This window comes from Sciurus carolinensis, chromosome 17 (assembly GCF_902686445.1).
Source record: "Sciurus carolinensis chromosome 17, mSciCar1.2, whole genome shotgun sequence".
NCBI lineage: Eukaryota > Metazoa > Chordata > Mammalia > Rodentia > Sciuridae > Sciurus > Sciurus carolinensis.
This window is the reverse complement of record NC_062229.1, coordinates 56915702-56932923: the sequence shown is the minus strand read 5'-3', so window position 1 is coordinate 56932923 and position 17222 is coordinate 56915702. Positions and strand designations below refer to the sequence as shown.

At 38.0% G+C, this 17222-nt stretch overlaps 1 protein-coding gene across 3 annotated transcripts in view; it reads left to right on the top strand.

Annotated features, from left to right (window-relative positions):
- Nucleotides 1-16373, top strand: part of Hacl1 (2-hydroxyacyl-CoA lyase 1) — a 40027-nt gene extending 23654 nt beyond the window's left edge. For all 3 annotated transcript variants that reach the window (XM_047531018.1, XM_047531017.1, XM_047531019.1), the window contains 6 exons: nt 198-299; nt 2283-2437; nt 10188-10346; nt 12130-12237; nt 13171-13357; nt 15631-16373. In XM_047531018.1, the coding sequence (XP_047386974.1) occupies nt 198-299; nt 2283-2437; nt 10188-10346; nt 12130-12237; nt 13171-13357; nt 15631-15663 (744 nt within the window). In that variant the 3' untranslated portion in view covers nt 15664-16373. The remainder of the gene's footprint in view (nt 1-197; nt 300-2282; nt 2438-10187; nt 10347-12129; nt 12238-13170; nt 13358-15630) is intronic.
- Nucleotides 16374-17222: the final 849 nt, after the last annotated feature.

Sequence of the window (17222 nt, the reverse complement as noted above, 5' to 3'; positions counted from 1 at the left end):
AAAGCTTACCATCTTACCATTTATCAGTTGTTTCCTGCCTAGAAGAAGAGCAGAGTGTATGAGCAGTGTGAAGGGTAGAATAGCATAGCAAGAAGTGTGTCTTCTTTAAGAAGAAATTTTTATATTAATGTGACTTAAGTTTATTTTCAAAAAGGAAAGAAAATTTTTGTGGTTTTTTTTTTTTTTTTTTTTTTTAGCTTTTAGAACAGTTTGATAAAACCCCATGGCAGTACCCACCAGAGAGCAAGTGGTGGAATACTCTGAGGGAAAAAATGAAGAACAATGAAGCTGCATCCAAGGTAACATGGGACCCCCCTGAAACTCAAGAACACTTCAGATTCGGCTGGGGTTGTGGCTCAGTGGTAGAGCACTTATCTTCATGTGTGAGGCACTGGGTTCCAGCCTCAGCACCACATAAAAATCAATCAGTCAGTCAATCAATCAATAAATGAAGGTATTGTGTCCATCTACAACTAAAAAGAAATTTTTTTTAAAAAAGTACACTTTAGGTTCATGGCTCATTTAGTCCTACCATAATGTGTCATGTGCATTCCTAGAAATCATCATGTTGTATAGAATCATACAATAAAAAAACCACAGATCTTGGAAAAAGGGGTTAAACTCGAAACTCTCAACAACTTTGTGAAACAAAAATAAGGTAGCAGCCTAATAAAAATGGTAGCAAAGTTTTAACCATGTTTATATACATATATAAATATGGTACTTTACCTTGAAAAAGATCTGAGGTTTCTTGTAGAATTGAATATCAGCTTGGGTTGCAGCTTGTGAGTTACTGTGAAGTGGTAGAAGGAGGGTGAAAGTTACAATAGCAGATGCAGATGGATGTGGCTTGTTGTCCCTCAGTTTGATTTTGGCACAGAACATCAGTTTAGTGATCTTTTTGGAATCCTGGGGCATGTTGAGACTTGGCTTGAGGCGTGCAAGTGTAATAGATAGCTCTTTGATCAAAACTGAAAATGTGATCCAACATGTAGCCTTCTTTTTCACTTAACTTTTGTATTGCTGCTGGAAATTCTTCTGTGGCTTTGTTCTCTGCCTAATAGTGAAGGCTTTGGAAATTTTGATATTTGAAACTACCAAACTATCTATCACTATCACTAGAATGAGCCACTTCTTCAGGATTTAGTGATTTCTGTTTCAAGTTTTTGTATACATGGTACTTATTCTTTGATTGTGAAATAGGTTGTTCCTGAGTTGTATTCAGATGTGTCTTGGTTCTGCTAGGTGTGGTTTTCTGTTTATCTAGTTTTTCTTGCTGATGGAATCATGCATTAGCACATAAAAAAGCAAATTATGCACATTTATTCCCTAATATGTTAGTAGTCTTGGAATAAATTCATATGTTCAAACAGCAGAATTGATTACACCTGATTCTGTCTTGGATTAGAATTTTAATCAGTGACTATTCTCCTATAAAGAGCTAGTCTCAGTCCTGTTTTCTAAACTGTGTCATAACTAATCCCTTCTTTTCCCTAGGTCTCACCTTAGTTTAAGATGGAAGGAGCTTGCCTCTCTTCTGTAGTTCAGGAGTACAGAAGGGCCTTCATTCATCTTGGGTATAATCTCCAACAGAGTGTAGTAGCACAGGCAGAGAGGTATTCTAGGACCAGATGAAACTTGCTGCTGAAGGCCCAGATGGCTTTCTGTCAGCACTAGAAGGCATATGGCTACACAAAGACATTTGCAGCTTGTGAGTTTTCCTTGCTATTTCCCCCCTCCATTCAGGACTCTAGAATAGTAAATATAGTACCTCTCCTTTAGCCTCCAGTATATGGGGGAGAACCAGATTTTAAGACTGTTTTCTGTATTGCTAACATTTTATTTTTAAATTTAGTGCCATATCTCATATGAAAATACTCTGGAATAGAAATTTTAGTTTTTTGTAAGGCAACATTTTCCTATGAGTGCTTAAATAAGATTGTTCAGGTCTTGTTTAACCCAGTGTTTCTTAGTTATCTTTAATATAGGACTCTGAAAGTTCTTAATATGCTCATGTATATCATCATGAATCTCCAGGAAGAAGGATATTCCATGGTTTATTTGATTGCGTCCCAAACTGGGACTATGGGACACATTTTTCTTAGCATAGCCCCTGGGATTTCTCACAGGTGATTTAGCTTCTCAAGAGTAGCTGTTGTACAGCCATTTGGGAATCGGGTAACCTCTAATTGCTACCTTTTCCCAGTTACGTTTGATAGTAGCTCATTGATTTTCATTGTATCCCAGTCTAATTCAGAATATACTTCCCTCTACTGTTTTAGGAATTAGCTTCCAAAAAATCCCTGCCTATGAATTATTACACAGTATTCTATCATGTTCAAGAACAACTGCCCAGAGACTGTTTTGTGGTAAGTGAGGGCGCAAATACCATGGACATTGGACGCACTGTGCTTCAAAACTACCTTCCTCGTCACAGGTAAGACTTCTGAGAAAGAAATTATAATTGATTGTGATGTGTTTAATTTAAAACTATCATAATGTAGATTAAGAAAATATTTGAGGGAGGGAATGGTGTAGGCTAGATGCATTTGCCTGCTTCTCCACCAGATGGAACCAAAATAACAGATAATAGCTACATGTTGAGGTGGAGTTTAATGGTAGAGACAGAGACCTCGTTAAACCAAGTTTTGGATAATAGAATATCAAGAGAAACAAAGCATCCCAGCATTTATCACATGGCAGTATAACTTGGGGAGGGTCAAGGGAAATACCCTTAGCAGATGTATGGGCAGAAGAAAATTCCAGCAAACTCTATTAATGCAAAATTTGAAGCCTCTCAGACATAGTCTAAATGGATGAGACCTGGAATCAGCATGGTGACCTAGCTTTAGAGAAGGAGTTCACTGCCTCTTGCAACAAATTCTCAGGGTGCTGTAATCAGGAGCAATTTTAAGAAGGGTCCTGTTGGCTGAGCTTTTACTACTCTGGTGGTCAGAATTCCCTGCATCTTCCCATCTCCACACCATTCCACTGCACTACCTCATATGTGGCCACCTCATGAGACAGTCTTGACTCAGGAGAGTGATTTTGACACAAATGCTGTGGGAAATGCAGACACATTGTCATGCAGAGGAGAGTAGAAGTGCTTCCCTTCTACTACTAAAATCAGTAGTTCAGGGAACCTGCCCTCTGAGTCTTAGAGAGTGCATAGATGTGTTTGGTTTCATGAGGGAGTCAGGTCTCAGGGCATCAGGATCAAGGATGGCACGTCCCAAGGATTCATAGATCTTTGCAGCTTTGTTGCCCCTCCCAGCCTTCAAGGTGATGGGATACACTATAGACCAACATTTGTCCCACCCCTGATGGCATAGAGAATTTTGCAGGCGTGCTTCACATTCTACGTTAGTTCCTGGTGTGCTTGTGGAATTTCACCTGACTTCAGCCACAAATCACTCTCCCTAGTCACATGGTGGGCACCACAATTGAAGGAATTGGAAAGTAAAAATCCACTAGCCATCACTCTATCCATGAGATGCACAGCATAAGAGAACTGAAAGAGATTCTTTGATTAATTAGCATAGGTTGTGATTATCTGCCCTCACCCCTTCATTTGAACACTTCAGTGGAAAAGTCTTTTTCTTTTTTATCCTTCTTTTCTCCTTTTTTTTGTTTTCTTTTTTCTTGTTTTTAAGTTTTTCTTGTTTTGTTTTTTAATTTTTACTCTTTACTGTTGTTGCTGCTCTTCTTTATTTTTTATCTTAAAAGTGTGTGTCTGTATGTGTGTGTATGCGTGCGCGTGTATTGTTTGGGATTGAACCCAGGGCTTTGCACATGTTTGAACCTTAGAGGATACTTCTGACATAAAGATCAGGTGGACAAAAAAGCTCCCAGCTATTGACCCATCCTCTTGATGATCATAACTTGGGGAATGTGTAAAGTCCTGATCCTGAACAGAAAACCCTGCAGTAACAGCAGAGGAATAACATAACTCTTGGGAATACTGTACCTGTGAGAGTCCCCTGCATCAGTGGCACTTGCACCCTGTCAGATCACACATTGCTGATAGGAGTGGATATGATACCACAAGTGGGGAGCATTGATCCTGGCCCATACCTCTCCCTATGAAGCACTAGGAACTGTGCCAGTGAATAAATGGAGGGAAAGAACTTCACAGCCTTCACTGTGATTGGAACAAGTATCAAAATTTCCTTTCAAGTAACAGAGCCAATGTCAATAGTGCCTGTGGGAGCATGGATGGGGGCTTCTACTCCCATGGTAGGAGTAACCACAGAGGGTGCACCCCACATATTCTGCTATCTATACCATACCTGAATGAATTACCAGAGGCTGTCCACTCTTGTGAGACCTATAGAGGCAGTGAGTTCTTTAGAGTTCCTCAGACTCTGATATAGTATGCATCGTGTCCATACCTACTAATAACAACCAAAGAAACCACAGGGAGATTACACTATGGAATCCAATTGAAAATAAACTCAATCTTTACATCAAACCAATATCTAAGGACACATCATTGAAAGAAAGCTACTTACTAAAAAAAAAAAAAAAAAAAAAAAAAAAAAAACAGCATGTAAGTATAAATGAAAAGGATATCTATCCCAACAGATGTGTAATTTCAACATAGAAACACAGGACATAAAAAATAAGGTAATATGACATCTTGTAACATTCTTAACTCTCTAGTAACAGATTCTGAAGATTTTGAAGTAGGTGAAATTCTGGATAAAGAATTCTAAAGAATGATTTTTTAAAAACTCACTGAAGTCCAGGAGAGTAGGTAAACAATTGAACGAACTAAGGAAAACAATGCAGGATAGGAACTAGCAATTCAGTAAAGAGGTAGAGATTCTGAAAAAGGAATCAAACAAAAATCTTGGAAATGAAAAGCTCAATAGGTCAGATTAAAAAAAAAGACTGCACTGAAAGCCTCAAAAACAGATTAGATCAAATAAAAGAAAAAATGTTGGAACTTGAAGACAAGTCTTTCAAAATACTATATTCAGTCAGAAATTTTAAAAAGAATGAAAGAAACTTATAAGATCTCTGGGACTCCATTAAAAAATCAAACATCTAACTCATCAGCATGCTTGAAGGTCAAGGGTGTGGAAAACCTATTTGCTGAAATAATAGAAAATTTCCCAAGACATAGGAAATAAATGGACATTCAGGTATAGGAGGCATTTAGAACTCCAAATAGACATAGCCAGAAAAGAACCTCTCCACAATATATTATAGTTATACTGCCAAAAATACTGGAAAGAGAAAGAATATTAAAATCTGTGATCTATTCCAAGTCACATATAAAGGTAAACGAGACTAATAGCAGTTTTCTCAGGAGAAACTCTGAAGGCCAGGACACAGAATGATGTATTTCAAGTCATGAAAGAAAGTAATTGCCAACCTTACATTACTATACCCAGAAAGGCTATATCTTTCAGAATCAAAGGAAAAATAAAGACTTTCCAAAATAAGTATAAAATAAGGGAATTTGTGACTCTGAACCAGCATGATGCTTAAAGGAAAGATTTTCGTATATTCTGTTACCATTTTTGTTTGATTCAAGGAATTTTTAAATAAACACCATCATGAGAGTATGAGAAAGAATGCATCCCAGTAGATATGCATATGAGCCATAGGAAACAATCAGACATTATCAATATAGTAAACCATCAAACTTCAAAGATGAATAAGAGAGAATAAGTGAACAAAAAATATTCAAAACCACCAGAAGATCAACAAAACGAAAAAGTACATACTTTTCAATAACTCTTAATGTAAATGGTCTGAATTTTTCAATTAAAAGACAACTGAATGAATGAACTTTTAAAAAAAGACCCAGCAATGTGCTGTCTGCAAGAAACTCATCTCACCTGCAAAGACATACACAGACCAAATGGATGGAAAATTATGTTCCATGCAAATGGAATCTGAAAGAAAGCAGGAGTGACTATACTTACAGTCAACACAATAGACTTAAGACAACATCAGAAGACAAAGAAGGTCATTATGTATAGACGAAGGGAACAGTTCATCAAGAAGATGTAACAATTATAAATTTAAGTGCACTGAACACCAGAGCACTCAGTGTTATGAAACCAGCACTACTAGACATAAAGGGAGAGGTAGGCCCCAAAATAATAGTAGTGGTTGTCTTCAGTACTCCACTCTCACCAAGAGATAGATGATCCAGACCTGCTCCCCCCGACCCAAATCAGTGTCAAGATGGTGACGCTCTGATTGGGAATGTGAGCTTAAGGCTGGTGAATGACCTTTTTTTTTTTTTTTTGGTACCCCAGATTGAACCACTGAGCCACATTCCTAGCCCCTTCTTATTTTTTAGTTTGAAATAGCATCTCACAGAGTTTTTAGGACCTTGCTAAATTACTTACTGAGGCTGGCCTCAAACATGTAATCCTCCTGTCTCAGTCTCCCAAACTGCTTGGGATTACAGGCATGCACCACGATGGCCAACCTGGTGAATGACTTCTAAGTACTATGTTTTTGGTCATTATGGGAGGTTAGAGAAAAATTCCAAGCAAATTCAATTTCTCCACACTGATGAGAGTAAACAACAATGATTAAGCCATTAACATTTTCTTTAAAGAAGTGTTCAACATATAATTCTGCCTATCTTAGACATTGAAGATCTTTGTCTTTCAGTTATTTCAAATAACTTTGGAAAATTTGTTCGATGATTATGTATACAATAAAAATAATTGATAATTGGAAAAAATGAAGGGTGTTATGTATACAATAAAAATAATTGGTAATTGGAAAAAATGAAGGACGGTGGGGCTAAGGATGTGGATCAGTGGTTAAGCATCCTTGGGTTCAATCCCTGGTACCAAAAAAAAAAAAAAAAGAGAGAGAGAGAGAGAGAGAGAGAGAGAACCCATAAATTAAACCCATATATCTACAGCCTACTGATTCTCAACAAAGATGCCAAAAATGTACATTGGAGAATGGACAGCCTCTTTCAGCAAATGGTGCTAGGAAAACTGGATATTCACATACAGATGATTGAAATTTGGTCCCTCTTTCTTCCCCTGCACAAAATTCAACTCAGAGTGAATCAAAGATCTTAATGCAAGACCTGAAACTTTAGAAACTACTAGAGGCAAATAGGGAATACTGGCACATTTAACAATTTCCTGAACAGGACTCCAAAAACACAAGAAACAAAAGCAAGAATTGACAAATGAAATTACATCCAGTTAAAAAGCTCTACAGAGCAAAATAAACAGTCAACAGTAAAGAGACAGCCTACAGAATTAAAAAAAAAAAAAAACTAATCAGAACCAAAAGACAACATCAACAGAACAAGTAATCCAATCAAAAATGGACAAGTGGGCTGGGATTGTAGCTCAGTGGTAGAGCACTTGTTTAGCATGTATGAGACACTGGGATTGAGTCTCAGCACTGCATATTAATACAAAGTAAATGTCCATTGACAACTAAAAAAATATTTTTAAAAAATGGGCAAGGGATCTCAACAGATACTTCTCAAAAGAGGCACAAATGACCAATAAGTACATGAAAAAATGCTCAACATCTTTAACCATCAGAAAATCAAATGAAAGTCACTTTGAGATTCAACTTTAGCCACATCAGAATGACTCAAAAGAAAAAAATTCTGGTGAGGATGTAGAGAAAAAGGAACCCTTATACACTGTTAGTGAGACTGGAAACTGGGACAGCCACTACAAAAGAACAGTATGGAGGTACCTCATAAAAACTAAAAAATTAGAGCCTACCATATGATCCAGCTCTACCATTCCTGTGTGCATACCTGAAGGAAATGCAGTCAACACACAGAAGCAGTATGTGCAGTATGTGCATACCTGTCTTTATCATGGACTATAAACAGTAGCCAAGTTATAGAACCAGAGTAGGTGCCCATCAGCAGATGAATGGGTAAAGAAATCTGATAAATACACACTCTGGAGGGTATCATTCAGCCATAAAGAAGAATGAAATCCTGTCATTTGCAGGAAAATGAATGTAACTAGAAGAACCCATTGTGTGAAATAAGCCAGACATAGTTATCTTGTATTTTCTCTCATATGTGGAAACTTTTTTGAGAGATGACCTGAAAGAAGAGGGACTAGTAGAGAAAAGGAGAATGGGGGCAGGGGAGAGAAAGGGAATAGAGGAAGGGTGCTGAAGAGAGATGGGTGAACATGTATGTGTGGATGGAAATTTCACTGTGAATTCCATTAATTTTTACAATTAATATGTGTTAATTATAATAAAAATAGGAAGTCATTTAAATGTTGATGAATAGAAAAATAAGTTATGACCTCATGATTTGATGGCATACTCTTCAACAATTTAAATGAATATAGAGGTGCTTGAGTCAGTATGAACACATACCAGAAACGTAAAGTTAATTGAAACAAAGTACAGTCTAATACCATCTATTATTTAAAAATAATACCAAATGTTATTTATGGATTGAAATATGGAGCGAAAGTATAAAAACATGCAAGAGAGTAAACACTAAATTCATATTAGTGATTACCTGCAAAGAGGTAGGGAGAAGTACAGAGGAGGCTTTAACTCTTAACAAAATTCTGCTTCTTTACAAACACAACTAAAGGGTGAGGTGGTGGTTCTCTTGAGGTGGAGTGTCCTCTGGTGCCCAAGGAGGCTGATCACTGTTAACTTGGAACCCTGCTGGTCACCAGTGCCCTCATGCCTCATTTTCTCCAGGACCAACCAACCCTTGGGATGGTCACCATCTGGGTTCCAAGTCTGCACCTCATTCCTGGACTAGTGAGAGTGTTGTGTTTTGCTTCTGAGCCTGCATCCAGCTACTAGTTTTAGTCCTTGCTCTGCAATGAGCTCCCTGGCTGCAGCCTCCACTCTCTATGGTCACTAGATCTTGGACAGATTATTTCTGACTATGTCCATGAAGACCTTTTGACACTCTCATCTTTAATCTTTGCTGGGTTTATTAATTCCAGCTATGCAACGGATGCTCTGACCTTTTTAACTTAATACCTTAAGAACTGATTGTGCATCTCCTTTGCTCTGCTCTGTCATGCCATTCAACTGGCCATACGAAGAAATAACGGATAAGTCTATTGTTGAGACAGACCTCTTCTAATTGCAGTTATTTTCATAATTTAATCGTTGAGGTCCAGTTGGTAGAGTGCTTGCCTCGCAAGCACAGGGTCCTGGGTTCAATCCCCAGCACCGCAAAAAAAAAAATAAGAGTACTTTAAGGACAATTGTACCCAAGAAATTGAGACCAAATTCTATATTCTAGTAAGTTGATGTGATTGTCTTACAGTTTCTCATAAGACTCAGCACAACTAAATATTGTGTATGAGCTTTTGGTCTTTAAATTTACCAATCTTTTAAAGAGGATTCAGATTTATAACTATAATACATGACCAAACATCTTTGATATTTGTCCTGGTAATGAAGGACAAAGAGAAAGATTGCTGTTAATTCATAAGTAAAGACTTTGCAGAAGTTTAGACAGTGTTTAATTTTTGTTTTAATTTCCCCTCCCTTAGTCCAGGCAATACCAGTTGCTGATGGTCACATGTCCTAAGGAAACTTTAAATTAGAAAATGCTGATAATATCATGACTGTCTTCTAAATCATAGGAAGAAGAGGTTGAAAACTTGAATGTAGAGAAGTTCCATTTAGGAATGAAGTTCTCCTTACAGGTGTATTAAAATATTACAAATTGTCAAATACGTTCTTGTTACATGTCCTAAAATAATCTGTCTACAAATATAAAAGGGTAAAGTAGTGTAACTTTTCTATTGTGAAAAATCTCTAAATGAAACTAATCTACAAAAATAAAATTTTTAAGAAGTTAATTGCTGTATAATAAAATTTTTAAGAAGTTAAATGTACGTGTTCATTGTTTAAGTACATATAAGTGAGTTCTTGGTTGAGATTTTATAGTTTTCATTCTTGATGTGTAGTTATCATGCAATAATTTTATTTACTCAGTGTTCTAAGGATGTATCTACAATTCTCTGAGCAATCATGTGTGGCTTTTACTCTCATGCTGCTTATCATTGACAAATCAATTGCTTATCATCAAAATTTTTTTTATTAACGAAAGAGAATGCTTTCACATTTCTTGATTTTCCAGTAGCCATGTAAATATAACTAGAATGTTTGTGCCAATGCTGCTCTCTGTGACCTGCCCCAGAGAATTTTATTTTAGCTTTGTTCCCCAACAGGCTTGATGCTGGTACTTTTGGAACAATGGGAGTCGGTTTGGGATTTGCTATTGCAGCTGCTCTAGTGGCTAAAGATAGAAATCCTGGGGAAAGGGTCATCTGTGTGGAGGGAGACAGTGCCTTCGGGTTTTCTGGCATGGAGGTGGAAACCATCTGCAGGTAAGAAAGAGTCTTGAAGCAGAGCATTTCCTTCTCCTAAATGTAAAAAATTACACAAGACCCACTCACCTGACAGTTCCCAAGTGTTGTTGCCAGGTACCCTGAGCATCCCACTGGTATATAACTCAGTGTAAATAAATTCCAGGACAGTGTGTTTGTGGCCTCCTCACTACATACTAAAAACCTGCAGAATGGCAGGGTGTAGTTTTAAGGTCACTGAAAAAGGAAAACAGGCCTGAGAGATGCTTGTTTTCTGTAAGAAGATAGAGGAGACTTGTGGTTAAGAGCACAGCCTCTGGGCTAGGTGGCCTGGATTTCAGTACTGATTCTACTATGTCAGGCCAAGTGATTTTGTTTATGTCACTTAATCAAGCCTCTGTCTCTTCTCTAAAATAAGAGTACGAATAGCAATAGTTTCTACCTTAGAGAGGGGTTGCAAGGAACAGATGAAATAATCAGGGTAAATTTTGAAGTGATGTTTAGTGATTATGCATCATATAGGTTATAGTTTTAGTCAGGATTCATGGAGAAACTCATGAGTGGTGTCTCCTACTGCAGGATTAAGGGGGCCCCCTCCCCAGCAATATTTAAACTATAGTAAAACCATTCCATTCTTAGGATTCTTGTTAGGGCTTCTGAGAACATGTTTGGGGGCTTTTGAAGCTTTGGTATATGAAACTTTCAAGATTTGTAGGTATTAACAACTAAGTGACACATACCAAAAAGATGATTTAGGAGGAGTCAGCCTTCTGGAAAGTAACGATTTCCCTTTTAATGTGGAGAGCAAATAGTTGCTGCAATCCTGCAGCATAACAATGTGTGGTTTAGTTTTGTCTTCACTGCTTCCCTTTTAACGTGGAGAGCAAATAGTTGCTACAATCCTGCAGGGTAACAATGTGTGGTTTAGTTTTGTCTTCACTGCCTGTGGTCAGAAATTACATCTGTTGGAAATAAAACCCACATTCTTTTTCTGTAATTAATGAAGTTTAATCACTCATGTGTTTTGCTTTTATTTTTTTTTGGGGGGGGGTGTCTTCATTCTTCTGTTTAAGACATTGTTAGAGACTCTTTCTACTGATTACACCAGGTGAAGCATGTCTGATTACAGGTAGAAGTTTGAGCACAAACTGAATATGCCAGTTGCTGTGTGTCTCTCACAGCATCAAGAAAGGGCTGGTTGTCTGTGAGGAGCTCAGTAAATAGGCACTTTTCAAACACTATTCCTAGAAACCTCTTAGAAGGAACTCCTTTAACTTCAGAGGGAGTTAAGTAGAAAGGCGTTGTCGGGTGTGGTGGCACACACTTGTAATCCCAACACCTTGAGAGGCTGAGGCAGGAGGATCTGAGTTCAAAGCCAGCCTCAGCAATTTAGTGAGGCCCTAAGCAACTCAGTGAGACCCTGTCTCTAAATAAAATACAAAAAGGGCTGGGGATGTGGCTCAGTGGTTAAGTGCCCCTGAGTTCAGTCCCTGGTACCAAAAGAAGAAAAAAGAAAAAAAAAAAAAAAAAGGTGTTTTCCTTATCACCATCTGGATCTGTGAAAAACCTAGATTCAGAAGAGCTTCGGTGATTTGCTAAATAGTGGTTGAGCCAGGCCCATCTTCATCTTGCATTTTTTCTGCCGATGATGTAATATTCTGTATTAGGATAATAAATGCTTGGTTTTTGGTTTTCCTTTACTATCACAAAATGCTTATAGAGAACTATCCATTTTTTAAGTTAAAATTTCCACTAAAAGAAAAGACTGAAGAATGATTTCCTTCTTATTTGCTCTCACTTTTAGGTACAACTTGCCAATCATACTGTTGATAGTGAACAATAATGGAATTTACCAAGGTTTTGATACAAATTCTTGGAAAGAAATGTTAAAATGTGAAGATGCTACTACAGGGTAAGTAACCCAGAACAGTGTGTATTTGCTTTCTCTCATCTGTTTGAATCCCTCTTCAAGACAAATGCTGTATTAGAATATGCCCGTGTGAATACTGTTTTCTTCTATTGTCAGCCCCTTTAAAGGATAGAAACCTGTTTTTTGTGGTTCCTCTTTGCACAACTCTCCTTGATTAGGTGCTTTATAGCTTATAGCTGCTAAAGACTCGTGAGTGTATGTCTAAGCTTTGTTAATAACAGGGCTTATTGCAAATGGCCTCCAGTCCTAATATTCCTTCTACACCAGGGAAGGACATGGATGGTCACATGTTGTTTATGATCCAGAGGTCTTCCTTCCTTTTACCACTTAGCTAAATCTTGGTCATCTGATGGCAGAGCCAAACCATGACTGTTGTAGCCATTGTCGTAGCCAGTCATGGGGTACAAGATGTGAATCTGTAAGCCAGCCTGGGAGAGCTGAGCACTGGTATGTTTGTTTATGCCTCTCAGACTTTGTGTGCTGCTTTGTTGTTGTTGTGTAGTAACTGTTCCTTTCCCTTTTGGATTCATAATATTTGATAGTGTAGCTTTTGCTGTCTGGCTTAGTAGCCACTAGCCACATGTTGCTACTTATAATCAGTTAAAATTAAATGAAACTAAAAGTTCAGTTCCTCAGTTTACTCACATTTCAAACACTCATAGCACCAGGTGGCTGGTGGCTGCCATACTAAGTACAAAACATTTCCATCATCACAGAAAGTTCTCTTAGATATGTCTATGTAGACAATAAAAAATGTAGAGAAAATTTAGTATGCTGGCATCTCAGCTTAAGTGTTAGAGATAAAAGTATGCCTTTCAACTCAGCTTTAATTTTTTTCACTGATTATTTCAGAGAATGACTTTTTTCTAGAAGATTTAAGGTTTAAATTTCATTGACCCATAACCTATTTTTCAGGGCCCCTCCGATGTGTCTCCTACCCAACTCACATTACGAACAGGTCATGGCTGCATTTGGAGGCAAAGGGTATTTTGTACAAACACCAGAAGAACTCCAAAAATCTCTGAGGCAGACCCTGGAAGACACTACTAAACCCTCTCTTATCAACATTATGATTGATCCACAAGCCACACGGAAGGCCCAGGTAAATATAGTTGCTAAGCAGAAAGAAGGAAAAGTATCTACTCCCTCCCTATCTCCCTCCAGAGGTCTTTGTAAACATTTCTGAGTTTGGCAATTTCATTCAAATGTTTAGAGAATATTTGTTGAGATATTGTTAGATGTGGTATGTTAGGAAGTAGCATAGTGAGCAAAACCAAGCTCAGGCCTCATCTCCATGTAGCTTACAGTTTTGCAGAGGGGAGGACAGTTCAGTAACCTCACAACTGAAGGTTGCATGACCCACCAAGGAGGAAAGAGACCCCATTCTAAGCAAACATACAACAAAGGAATTTGATTTATGTTGGAGTTATAGGGAAGGCTTCTGAGAGGAGGTGGTACGTAAACTGAGATCTGAAAGATAAGTAGGGAGAATCTGGCAAAGAGGAATGGAAGAATATGTGCAAAGGTTCTGTGGCAAAGAGGGAGCAGGCCAAGTCTGAGGAATTGCAAGAAGGCCAGAGCAGCTGAAAAGTAGAATGGAGGAAGCCCCGTGGGAGATGAGATTGTAGTAGGATGATTTGTGCAATAGCATCCAGTATTAGTTACTTTGACCTCTAAAGCAAAACTACACTATAGATGATAGCAGTAAAATAAATGACTTGAGCCTCTCCCATCCCAGATTAAGTTGCTTTTGCTTCTCATATTTGATTTTGCACTCTGGTCCTGTCACCCACCTACTCGTATACCCCTGTCCTCCATGCCTCCACCCCGTATGTCAGCCACTCTTCAGGACAGATGTCTTAAAGTGCTTTCTGTCTTGGTTCTTAGACTGGCATCCACTATAGAATCTTTTTCTTTATTAAACAAGCTAGAACACAAAGAGACATCTAGACAATTAATGAAATAAAGGGCAACTAATTTGAAAACTGTAAGATATGTAGAATTGTTTGTGTAAAAACAGACATCAGAGATGTAAGTTTACCTAAAGTCAAGAGATGAGATACTCAAGGTGAAGTCTGGTAATGGGGAAAACGAGCACAAAAAGGCTAGGCCAGGACAGGGATGGGCAGGTGGCATTCACAGGGATTTCTGTGGAACAAGCAGGCAGACTGTTTTGAGATTGGGTTAGCCACTTTCAGAAGTTACCCTGTTCTCCTGTGGGCTTATTGGTTGCCTTTTCTTTTGTTTTCTGGTGCTGAGAATTGAACCCAGGGCCTCATGTATGCTAAACATGTGCTCTACCACTAAAGTACATCCCCCTTGCCTTTTCTTTTTCTGAATTCCATTTGTTGAAGTGCTTTTTCTCAATCAGAAACCCAATGGACAAGTTTTTAAATCTCATGACATTTTATTAATTTATTAAGTGGGTATATACTTTCTAGTGACCAGAATGGTTTTGTACACCAGGATGCCCTCTTCCTGGCATCAGGCCATTAGAGTACTAGGGAAACTAAAACCACTGTAAGAACCCTGACAAATACTATGATAAAAATAGCCTTGATCTGTGTTAGTCATAGAAGAACCTGGTGAATTGCTCTCTTTCTGCTAGTGAGTTTACCCTTCTAAGGATCTGCTTCCATTGATCTATCATTTTCTCCATGAATTTTGTTCAGCTATTTCTAGAGAAGTTCTTAATCCTTCTCTCATAATTCTGTGAGGTTTATCCTTATATGTCTTGCATTTAATCACTTCAGCATTATCTTCATTCCGGTGGAGTTTTCTTTACACATATATATAATATGCATGTATTATATATATTAATTTATACAATATATACATAACATATATACATATTATAGTTATCATGTTATTACTTTTCAGTGATTGTCTCTCAGCCATTTGCCATTGATTCACAATGTAGGCTGACTGCTTCCTGCTTTAACATAGGCATTACTTAAATCTCTGTTGTGTCCTGTATCCAGGCCACATATGTAGGATGCTGTTAGTCCTAGAAAACACTTCCATGCACAGTTCTTTTTGTCCTTGTTCTCAGACCCAGGAGCTCAGCCCTCCATGGGCCTCCATCATCTCTTCTCTCCTTTTGAATTATTTCTGCTTCTTTCACTCTCTAGTTTGTTGTGCCCTGATTGTAATTTGTGGAAGAAGACCTAGAAAGCCATGTTAGGTTGTTTGTAGGACCAGGCAACAAGGTTCACTAATGGATTGGTAGCTCCTTTTTGGGAAAAGCACTAGAACAAAAATAGACCTCATTTTAGCTCCTTCCTTCATGTGGGACTTTTAAATTATAGAACAAGGAAAACAGAGTAGAGTTTGAGACAGATTGTTTATTCTAACTGAATGTCTTTCTTTTTCTAGGATTTTCAATGGCTCACCCGCTCTAATATGTAAATAAGATGTCAGTGGATTTCCTTGAGGAATGTTCTCTTTCCTGCAAGGCAGAATTTTTTTTTCCACAGCAAAATTACTACAGTAATAAATTGTACAAAAAAAACTAAAATTACATTTTATAATTAAGGAATTAATTAAACACAGAAAAAGTTACCAGTATTTGTTACAATTTCAATCTTAAATGACCCCTGAAGGTCCATATGCTAAAGATTTGGTCACTATCCTGTGGCATTGTTGGAAGATAAGTAGATACCATTAGGAGATGGGGCCCAGTAAAAGGAAGTTAGGAGATTAGGGGCTTGCCCTTGAAAGGGGATATTGGGATCCCAGTCTCTTCCTCGCTCTTTCTTTCTTGCTTCTCAACCACCTTGAGGTGAAGAGACCTCCTCTACCACACACTTCCCCATATGATGTTCTTCCCCACAACAGGCCCAACGGCCATAGGGCCAAGTGATCGTGCACAGAAACTTGAAATCCTTAGCCAAAATAAATCTTTCTTCTTTTTAAGTTGATTTTCTTAGTTACAATGACATAAAGCTCACTTAATATTCTACCACAGAAATAATGATTTAAAGGTAAAAGAAGAGGAAGAGTTCTGTTAAACAATTGCATTGTAACTGCCTTTTTTGTGTTGTGGGGGGATGCTGGGAATTGAACCCAGGGCCTTGTGTATGTGAGGCAAGCGCTCCACCAACTGAGCTACATCCCCAGCCCTGTTTTGTTTTTTTTTTTTAATATTTTTTAGATGTTGATAGACCTTTATTTTTATTCATTTGTTTATATGTGGTGCTAAGAATTAAACCTAGTGCCTCATAAATGCTAGGCAAGTGCTCTACCACTGAGGCACAACACCAGTCCCATAACTGTCTTAACTGCTGACTTACACATCAGTTTTGTTTTATGTAAATCCATTCTGAAAGTTAAAACTTTATATTTTAAAAGCACCTTTGAAGAAAAAAGCTCTTAAGTGTTGTCTAATATAGAAACATGTTCAGTAAGTTGGGGAACATAGTCTCTGTTTTATGTTTTATCTTGTGACGACTTAGTGCCTCAGTCTTAGTTTATAGTGGGACTTGTGCTATATTTGAGTTGGGCTCCCCTCACCCCCATAAAGAACTGACTGAGGGGCTGGGGTTGTAGCTCAGTGGTAGAGCACTCACCTAACACATGAGAGGCACTGGGTTTAATCCTCAGCACCACATAAAAATAATAAAGGTATTGGGTCCATCTATAAGTAAAAAAAATAATTACTGAACCAAAGGAGAAGTAGAATCACACCAATAACTACAGGGTCTATTTGAACTAGCAACCTCAGTTTATATGTGCCACATTGAGACCAACAGAGAGAGGTAGCCTTAATGTACAGTCACGTACCACATGGCAACATTATGGTCAGTGACAGATCACATAATGAGACAGCAGTCCCCAAGATTATAATGAGCTAAAAATTGCTGTCACCTAGTGAGTCGCAGCCATCGTAGCTCAATAGCACAAGGTATTACCCTTGTGTTTGTGGTGATGCTGGTGTAAACAAACCTGCACTGCCAGTTTTATAGACT